General features: G+C 44.4%; 1 protein-coding gene across 2 annotated transcripts in view; it reads left to right on the top strand.

The window, feature by feature from the left end:
- Positions 1 to 1,764: 1,764 nt before the first annotated feature.
- The window catches only part of EPHX2 (epoxide hydrolase 2), a 56,850-nt gene continuing 48,221 nt past the window's right edge, over positions 1,765 to 10,393 (top strand). Inside the window, exon 1 of one of the 2 annotated variants that reach the window (XM_089912780.1) lies at positions 1,765 to 2,261. In XM_089912780.1, the coding sequence (XP_089768906.1) occupies positions 2,161 to 2,261 (101 nt within the window). In that variant the 5' untranslated portion in view covers positions 1,765 to 2,160. The remainder of the gene's footprint in view (positions 2,262 to 10,393) is intronic. The other variant, XM_022594994.2, reaches the window with a different exon arrangement.

Genomic DNA, 10,393 nt, shown 5'->3' with positions numbered 1-10,393 from the left:
ATTTATAAAATCCAGTTCGGTCAGTGTGACCTTTCTCTTCACTTTGCTACATTTTACAAACACATACATGTATTCCTAAACAGTACTGCGCCCATCAGGCAAGAGAAATCACTCTAGTTAATTTAAATAGGGAGAGATTGAATACAGGAAATTAGGAACCTGCAAAATCTTTGAAAAGAATGGCGTAGTGAGCCTCAGACTGGGCCTTTAAGAAAGTCTCCCAGAAAAACACCACCACTGATGTGGAAGCTGTCACCTCTGCCCCAATCAGCTGGCCACCACTGGGACTGAGTTCAAGGACACAGGGGTTAGCTGGAAACCAGGGGTCCAAGTTCTTTGAATTGAGCAACTGGAAGGGAAGGCCCTTTAGTAAGACCAGGAGCAGGCTTGGGAGGTGGGAATGCAGCCAGAGTTCTGTTTCAGTCATGAGAAATTCGAGATAACCTATGAGATATTCATGAGGAGGTGCTGACTAAGAAATTGCATATGCAAGTGTGGAGGTAAAGGGAAGTCTAAACTGGAGATTTCAATTTAAGTGGTTTCATACTACATAAGCAGGCTGCCATTTGCTTTCTTTTTTTTTTTTTAACTCATTTTACTTTTGAGATCACCAACTTCTTGAGTGACTACTGTATGTATTCACTTTAACTCTGGCTCAGTCTTCAAATCTAGGGTAATCTAGCGTCTATCCCCAAAAACTCCACTGAAAGTGTTCTGAAACAGGTCACCCAGCGTCATCTGAGTGCAATATCGAATTTTTTTTTCAGTTATTTCTACAACATTTGGGGTTGTTAATTACTTCCTGCTTCTCAGGAGTGGATCTCAGAAAACACTAACTGTCTCAGGCACAATCCCAGAAGAGGTTATAAAGCAAGAGAAGCAAGCGTGGTCCTGGTTCACTAGAACAAGACACCCCAAGGCAGACTCATTTCTCTTGTCGATCAGATTGATGGTTGGTAGATCAAGTATTTCTTGATTTCAGCAGGGTATCTATCTCTTACAACATTCTTCTAGCTAAAGGGGGAAAATATCTTGGGTAAATTCACAGATGACACTGTGAAGGAGGGAGGGAGGTCTTCGGCACCTATGTCCTGAGCTGTGCTCGTGGCAAGTTGGAACATCAGGCCGGGAGTATGTTTTAATTCATGGAGCTGACTACAAAGGCACAAAGAGTCCAACAACCCATTTGCAAGCACAGCTCGGACACTCCTAAGGCTTAGGTTTTCCAGAAACACAAATGAGCCAAGAGTGTGGTTTAAAACAAAGCTCAAACATTTTTAGGCAGCATTAGTATAAGAAGGCCGTACAAAGGGGTAATCATAGTTCACATTTATTCCTTCTAAACTTCATTTCACAAGAGACTGGGATGGACGTCTTCTGGGTTGGCATACAATACCTGGAGCATGATATTTTATCCTAGAAATACATTTTGCTTTGACAAAGAAGAGTGTGACTAGAGGCTCATGGTCAGGATAGTTACAGACCTGTAACTATATGTACAGAATCTAGAAAAGAAGGGCAACAAAGCTATTACTTTACTAGATATGACAACCAAAACGAATATAGAGGATCCAAATATTTAATGAAGAAACTTTGGGCATCTCTCGCTCTCTCTCTCTCAAGGGTCTGTGGCCTCTGGCTCTTTCTCAGGCCCCCCCTTCTCTCCGGGAGGGTCCAGGCGCCGGGAGGCGGTGAAGATGGAGCCCAGGCCGCCGTGGGTGCGGGTACATCAAGGGAGGCACGGTGGGACGAAACGCCGGCGGCACCGGGACAAGGGGTTGGGGCGGAGGTGGGGCGTGGTCAAATCCGGGACAGGGAGCGAGGCGGAGGCCAGGTCAAAGGGGTGAGGGGGGCCAGGGCAAGGGGCTGAGGGGGGCCGGGGCCAGAACAGGGGGCGGGGCGGGTGTGGGGCGTGGTCAAGTCCGGGACAGGGGGAGAGGCGGAGGCCAGGGCAAGGGGGTTGGGGGCGCCGGGGCCAGAACAGAGGGTGGGGCGGAAGCCGGGGCAGGGGCGGAGCCGGGGCCAGGACAGGGGGCTTGGGCGAGGCCGAACTCGACTTGGGAGGCCCCGTCGGCTCGCCGCTGTGGTCCCGCGCCCCGGCCTTCGCCCATCTCCTCGCAGCGGTCTGTACCTGGGTGGAAGGCTGAGGTGCAGGCAGTCATGGCGCTGCGTGCTGCCGTGTTCGACCTGGACGGGGTCCTAGCGCGGCCCTCGCTCGCCAGCTCCTGGGACCGTGCGGAGGAGGAGCTGGCGCTGCCCAGGTAAGGGGACCCGGGCCGCTGCCCGCACTCAGAAGCCTGCGCGGGTGTGTCCGGGCGGCAGGGGCGCGACCCCTTGGAGAAGTTGCCTTTCGGGACTCCCAGCCCTGGTTTCAGATTGCTGTAGGGCGAGAGCGCTAGGTGAAAGGTTAAAACAATTACTCGACCCTAAAGTACCAGTGTGTGTAACTAGATCCACTGTCTTTCTGAATGCTGATTATTTAAATCTCTCTAAGGACTCCAAAATTGACCTTTATATTGAAAGCTTTTCTTTTTTTGTGTGTGGTACGTGGGCCTCTCTCACTGTTGTGGCCTCTCCCGTTGCGGAGCACAGGCTCCGGACGCGCAGGCTCCGGACGCGCAGGCTCCGGACGCGCAGGCTCGGCGGCCATGGCTCACAGGCCCAGCCGCTCCGCAGCATGTGGGATCTTCCCGGACCGGGGCACGAATCCGCGACCCCTGCATCGGCAGGCAGACTCTCAACCACTGCGCCACCAGGGAAGCCCCTGAAAGCTTTTCTTAAAGTAAGAGAAATTGCTCCCCGAGCTGACTGCTGCCCGCTTACTTCTCTGTAATGGAATGGATCTTAAAGACCTAAGCTGAGGTTTCTAGAGAAAAAAGTCCTGTGCTCTGCACATTATAACAGCAAACCAGAAACGCCCCCAAAGCCTAAGCACTGGAAAATGGTAGACAAGGAAGCATCACCAGTAAACGTGACGTTCAGGAAGAGATTTCAGTCACATCAGAAAATATCTGTTATAATAAGTGCAAAAAAACTAACCCACCAGAGTGTACAACTATTTATACAACATGGAAACTACGGAAAAACTATTTTTCAACTATGGAGAAAAGCTACATGTTGAAAATGCCTGGAAGAAATATACCAAAATATCCCTCTGGCTGCACCAATTTACATTCCAGTCGGCGCTGTACAAAGGTTTCCCTTTCTCCACATCCTTGCCAACACACATTATTGCTTGTCTTTTTGATAACAGCCATTCTAACAGATATGAAGTGATATCTCACTATGGTTTTGATTGCATTTCCTGGAAGCTCTTTTAACCACGGTGTTGTTTCACTTTATTTTTTTTTGGCCCATAAAGTTTATTTTTTTTAAAAGACATAAAAAGAGTAAGCTACAATATGAGATATGTTTGTATCTGTGACCTCGTCAATGTGGGAGTGAACATGACTTGTGAATATATAAGTCACAAGTATACTTGTGAGTATACCAGTGAATATACTTGAGAGTATATTTGTGAGTACACAGGTCACAAGTGTACAAGTTTACAGATGTGGGGAATTTCAAAGAGCACTGGTCTCTGAGTCAGACCCAGGTTAAAATCTCAATTCTAACACTTAGCGTTGGGTGACCTTGCTTAACCTGACTTAGTCAACTCAACTGAGACCTTAGTGTTAGTCTTAAAATAAGAAAACACCTCCCCCAGAAATTTTTGTGCTAGTTAGATTAGATGACGTGTAAGGTGGGTGGGTAACTGTGTTCCTGATACATCTTTTTATTTATTAAAGTCTCATGCACATTCAGAGTGATTTTTGGGCATATTTCGTTCATCTAGTGTGACACTGACTCACACATTCTCCCTGTGACCACGGTCACGATTGTTCCCAGAAGCCATAAACAGGTTATAGCAAACCTAGCTGACCCCAGGAGGTCAGAGTCTGTGACTTTGACCTTATTAGCCTATGGAGTCTGTGAACTAACCATGAAGGTGTGAATTCAGACAGCGAGCCTCAAGGGCCTACCTTGCACTGGGCATTTCCAACTTGCTTGCTATCTGGTATAAAAACTCAGACATCCACAGATGCCATAGTTCAAAATGAAGGCAGTGCCACAAAAGGTACAGAGTTCTTAGTTGCTTCAAAGGAGGGAGAGATTAGGTCTGATCAGGGGGAATCAGGAACCAGAGGCAGACCCTGAGAAGACTGATAGGATGCTGATGAGAGATGTGAAGGGAGGACTTCCCAGGTGAGCAAAGTCTGGAGGTGGAAAGCAAGGAGAGTTCACGAAACACTGAATATTCCAGCCTAGCCAGACAGGAGGGACGGCATGAGAGGGAAGTGAGGAAGTTGGCTGGGCCTGCATTGTAGCACCACGCGAAGGTCAGGCTGAGCACATACCTAATTTGATAGCAGTTGACTCTGAGTTGAGTTGGGGTGGAGATGTAGTAAAATAATTGTTGCTCACCATCAGCTGCAGTGATGGATCAAGTACATTGGCAAGAGGAAAGAGGCCACCGCTCCCAGTTTAAGATTTGAGAGTTTGGCAGCTGGAGGGGGGGAACAGTGTGGAGAGATGGTGAAGCCCGGTGGAGACTGGAACGGAAGCAGACGAGACCTTCTTGAGCTAGGAGTTTGCAGGGTCACTGGCATGGAAGACGAAGATGAAGATGAAGAATCCAGGCTGCAGGGCCCAGCCGAGGACAGAGGAAGCCTGTGAGGCTGGTGTTGAAGCTGAGAGTGGATTAGGGGGTGAGGGCCCAGACATCTGTCAATACCTGCCTGAGGACAGGGTGGTGCGGGGACCAGTGGCTGTGCTGAACTCCAGCAGTGGAGAGATGGTTGAATACCTGGGGTGAAGCAGAGGGATGCAGATTCCTCCAGCATCATACAGGGGAAGCAGGGAGAGGGAGCTCCAGTCTCATCTGTGGTCCTCCAGAGCAGAGGCCGCTGAGGGTGTGCTTGCTGGAGATGGTGGTGCCTTGGCAACTGAGGCTGACATGATCTGGAAGAACCAGGATGGTTCCCTGAGATCCAGATCTGACATGTAGACAGTCATCGTGTGCTTCATTTAATACCTTCTCACCCAGCCTCGTGGACGGTCTGCCTGGCACCACTGGACTGACTGAACCCTTGGAATGATTAAAGTGTCAGTTTCTTTCAAAAATGTTTACCCTAGAACTTGAGGTGCTTGCCATATGCAATGCTCAATGAACGTTTTCTGAGCACGAGAAACAAGTGACCAGCCAATACAGAAAGAGTATTTGAGAACCAGAACTTCCTACTCATATGCTGTGTGCTGTTTCAGGAAATATTTATTGAATGTTTCCAGGAGCTTCTGGGGCAGTTCCCAGATTTGGGGTTGCTCTTTGCACCTCTGGGCTTTTCTGTACTCTCTGAGGCATCTTTCCTCATTTTTAATTTTACATATGGGTTTTAATTTGACAACCGGTAACATAAATGCATTCTTATTATGAATATCCAAATGAACAGAATAATGTAGAACAGGAAATGTAAGTGCCTCTTCACCTTTCCTTGTTCCATTCCCCATCCCAGATATCATCTTAGTTGATACATAGTTCATTTATCCAAAACCGAGGGTTTCGTTTGTTTGTTTTCATAATTTTGGGGCAGTAAAATCCGACCTGTCTTCATGTGGTAGCAAGTCTGACCTGAACAACGTGAGGCTATTTATTACCATCATCTATCCTACTACTGTAGATAATCACACATCTCACTGTAAACATATTAATGAGTTTGATTATGAAGGCTGCTGCAGGCTCTCCTGGAGATGTTACTTAATGTGTGGTACATCCCCCATCTTACCTTTACAATCGGAAAAAAAATTCTGACTTTTGAAACTCACGTAGTTCTGAGGTTTCAAATAAGGGATCGTCAGCCTGTCACTTATTTATATGAATTTACAGACACATTTACACATAGATTGGTAGGTAGGTAGATTGGTAGACAGGTAGGTTAAAAAAAACAATAGAATCATAGAACATATATTGTTCTAGGTTTTAAATTTTTTACGTAATTTTAACTTTTATTTCATTCGACAGTTGCATATCTTTTGTGTCCATTTACATAGCTCTACCTTGATCTTTTTAACCACTCCTTAGTATTCCATAATATGGAAGTGCCATAATTTATTTAACCATTTTTCCCTGTTGGTGAACATTTATTTATTTGTTAGTTGTCACTGTTACAAATAATGTCACTAATGTTTCTGTAGGGTAGTTTTCTAAAAGTGGAGTTGCCAAGTAAAAGTGTATGTATTTACATTTAAAATATTGACAGATCCTGCCAAGCTGTTCAAAAAATGCTGTACCTGTCCCGACATTGCATGAGAAGGCCAGCCCAGATCCTCTCTGCAGAGGAGATGGTTCTCTTAAACCTTTTTTTTTTTTTTTTTAAACAAATTTGTTTCTTTATTTATTTTTGGCTGTGTTGGGTCTTAATTGCTGCGCACAGGCTTTCTCTAGTTGCAGCGAGCGGGGGCTATTCTTCATTGTGGTGCAGAGGGTTCTCATTGCGGTGGCTTCTCTTGTTGCAGAGCACGGGCTCTAGGTGCAGTTGTGGCATGCGGGTTTCAGTAGTTGTGGCTTGCAGGTTCTGGAGTGCAGGCTTAGTAGTTGTGGCTCACCAGCTTAGTTGCACCATGGCATGTAGGATCTTCCCGGACCAGGGCTCAAACCCGTGTCCCCTGCATTGGCAGGCGGATTCTTAACCACTGCGCCACCAGGGAAGTCCCAACCCTTTTAAACTTTTGCCAGTCAGATGAAGGAAAAACATTACCTTGTATCAGTCTGCATTTTCCTCTCCACTGTTCATTTTTGTTGGCCATTTTTATTTTTTCCTTTGGTGTTTACCTATTTATACCATTTGCCCATTTTTGTATTAGATTGTCACTTTCTTCTTGATTTCTAGGAATTCTTGATTTCTACCACGATGTTTTATGTTTTCTACTTACCATCTCTTCTGCTACTTCTTTTGTTCTCCCTTCTTTTTCCCATCTTCAGTTGGGTTGATCAAGTTCTTTTCTTCCAGCTTCCCTTGGGGAAACATCTTGTTTCTAGTCTTCTTACTGATACATTTTGTTTCTCATTCTCCTTAAGATTACTTTTGTTTTTTTAATATGCATATATAGTAACTCATACTATTAACATAATCTTTTCTGTCAGCAGACATGTTCATTGCTACCAGTGTTTTTCGTATCAATATAATGATGAATTTGTCTGGTGTTTGTCCTGGGTTCCTAGTACAGAGCTTCTAAAAACCCTTGGGATTTCCTGAGCATCAGTGTGTCTTTGTTGTGCTAATGAGGTTACTCACTTGGTGGGAGGTTCTGCAGAGCTTCCTAATGGGGGCTGGTCACCAGAAAGGCCCATCTCTGTGATTAGAGGTTTGAGACTTTGCACCTGCCAGAGCTCTAGGGAGGGGAGAACCCTGGGGATTTAGTTCAGACATGTAGCCGATGAGTTAAATCAGTCATGCCTAATGAAGGCCCAATAAAATCTCTGTACACTGAGGCTCAGTGGAGCTTCCTGGTTGGTGACCGCATCAATTTGCCAGGAGGATGATGTGCCCTGATTTCATGGCGAGAGGGCCCAGATGCCCTGTGCGCCCTCGCAGACCTTGCCTTCTGTGTATTCTTTAAAATAAAACTTAATAGTAAAACTTAAAAGTAAGTAACACTTTTCAGTGTTCTGTAAGTTGTTTTAGTGAATTATCAGAACTGGAGGGTTGTGGGAACCCCCAAATTTGTAGCCAGATGGTCAGAAGTATGGGTGGCCTGGAGAACCCCTGAGACTGCAGCTGGTGTCTGACGTGAGGGCAGGTCTGTGGAAGACTTGCCTTCAACCTGTGGGGTCTGTGCTAACTCGGGACAGGTAGTGTCAGGATTGAATTGCAGTACACCCATCTGCTATTGGCCAGCTGGGGTGGAAACAAGAATAACATTCTGCCCCACACTTCCACAGCCAGGTTACTTAACCATCCTTCCTTCCAGCCTCTCTTGCTCACTCTCACCAGAACTTTCCCCAGGCAGGTAGATTACTTTGCTTCCAGTTTTATCATGAGACAAATCTGCTGCTTCCAGCTCCTTTGCCTAATACAGTTGACCCTTGAACAACACAAGTTTGAACTGCGCAGGTCCACTAGTACATTGGTTTTTTTGTTTGTTTTCAGTAGTGAATACTACAGTACCACACTATCTGAGGTTCGTCAAATCCAAGGATTTTGAGGAACCACGTAGTCAGAGGGCCAACTATGGGTTATACAGGGATTTTTGAAGAGGGTCAGTGCCCTAAACCCCAGTGTTGTTCAAGGGTCAGCTGTACATTATTAGCTATGAATGTATGTATTCAGTAGGTGAAGAATCCCTTTGGGGGACAACAATTGAATTCTAGATATAATGGTTGAGTCTCAAGAGTTCAGTTGTGCAAAAATCACTAATAACGATTATAGTAAACAGTGTAAGATTAAATTTCATATACAACTAATGTTTTCTGGATGATTGAGGAGGATACAAAATGTATGCAATATAATCTGATTTAAAATGATGGCTGGGAGGGAGAAAGAGGAGTATTGTTTAATGGGTACAAAATTTTAGGTTGTAAAGATAGGAAGATGAAAAAATTCTGGAGATGGATAGTGGTGATGGTTACACAACAATGTACTTAATGGCACTGATCTGTACACTTAAAAGTGGTTAGAATGGTCAGTTTTAGGTCCATATTGTTTAATGTATCATTTAAAGCTTGAGTTTCCTTCTTTATTTTCATTTTGGATGATCTGTCCATTGGTGAAAGTGGGGTGTTAAAGTCCCCTACTATGATTGTGTTACTGTTGATTTCCCTTTTTATGGCTGTTAGCATTTGCCTTATGTACTGAGGTGCTCCTATGTTGGGTGCATAAATATTTGCAATTGTTATATCTTCTTCTAGGATTGATCCCTTGATCATTACGTAGTGTCCTTTGTCTCTTGTAATAGTCTTTATTTTAAAGTCTATTTTGTCTGATATGAGAATTGCTACTACAGCTTTCTTTTGATTTCCATTTGCATAGAATATCTTTTTCCATCCCCTCACTTTCGGTCTGTATGTGTCCCTAGGTCTGAAGTGGGTCTCTTGTAGACAGCACATATATGGGTCTTGATTTTGTGTCCATTCAGCCAGTCTATGTCTTTTGGTTGGAACATTTCAACCATTTACATTTAAGGTAGTTATCGACATGTATGTTCCTATTACCATTTTCTTAATTGTTTTGGATTTGTTATTGTAGGTCTTTTCCTTCTCTTGTGTTTCCTGCCTAGAGAAGTTCCTTTAGCCTTTGTTGTAAAGCTGGTTTGGTGGTGCTGAATTCTCTTAGCTTTTGGTTGTTTGTAAAGCTTTTAATTCTCTGTCGAATCTGAATGAGATCCTTGCTGGGTAGAGTAATCTTGGTTGTAGGTTTTTCCCTTTTATCACTTTAAATGTGTCCTGCCACTCCCTTCTGGCTTGCAGAGTTTCTGCTGAAAGATCAGCTGTTAACCTTATGGGGGTTCCCTTATATGTTATTTGTTGCTTTTCCCTTGCTGCTTTTAATACTTTTTCTTTGTATTTAAATTTTGATAGTTTGATTAATATGTCTTGGTGTGTTTCTCCTTGGATTTATCCTGTATGGGACTCTCTGCACTTCCTGGACTTGGCTATTTCCTTTCCCATATTAGGGAAGTTTTCAACTATAATCTCTTCAAATATTTTCTCAGTCCCTTTTTGTTTCTCCTCTTCTTCTGAGACCCCTATAATTCGAATGTTGTTGCGTTTAATGTTGTCCCAGAGGTCTCTGAGACTGTCCTCAATTCTTTTCATTCTTTTTTCTTTATTCTGCTCTGCGGTAGTTATTTCCACAATTTTACCCTCCAGGTCACTTATCCGTTCTTCTGCCTCAGTTCTTCTGCTATTGATTCCTTCCAGAGAATTTTTAATTTCATTTATTGTATCGTTCATCATTGTTTGTTTGTTCTTTAGTTCTTCTAGGTCCTTGTTAAACGTTTCTTGTATTTTCTCCATTCTATTTCCAAGATGTTGGATCATCTTCACTATCATTACTCTGAATTCTTTTTCAGGTAGACTGCCTATTTCCTCTTCATTTGTTAGGTCTGATGGGTTTTTACCTTGCTCCTTCGTCTGCTGTGTGTTTCTCTGTCTTCTCATTTTGCTTATCTTACTGTGTTTGGGGTCTCCTTTTCACAGGCTGCAGGTTCATAGTTCCCGTTGTTTTTGGTGTCTGTCCCCAGTGGCTATGGTTGGTTCAGTGGGTTGTGTAGGCTTCCTGGTGGAGGGGCCTGGTGCCTGTGTTCTGGTGGATGAGGCTGGATCTTGTCTTTCTGGTGAGCAGGACCATGTCCAGGT

Source organism: Delphinapterus leucas, chromosome 6 (genome assembly GCF_059928025.1).
Source record: "Delphinapterus leucas isolate spDelLeu-1000000601 "Yukka" chromosome 6, BTC_Dleu_Yukka2, whole genome shotgun sequence".
Classification (NCBI taxonomy): Eukaryota; Metazoa; Chordata; class Mammalia; order Artiodactyla; family Monodontidae; genus Delphinapterus; species Delphinapterus leucas.
Note: the sequence above shows the minus strand (reverse complement) of the source record. Positions and strands in the feature narration are given on the sequence as shown.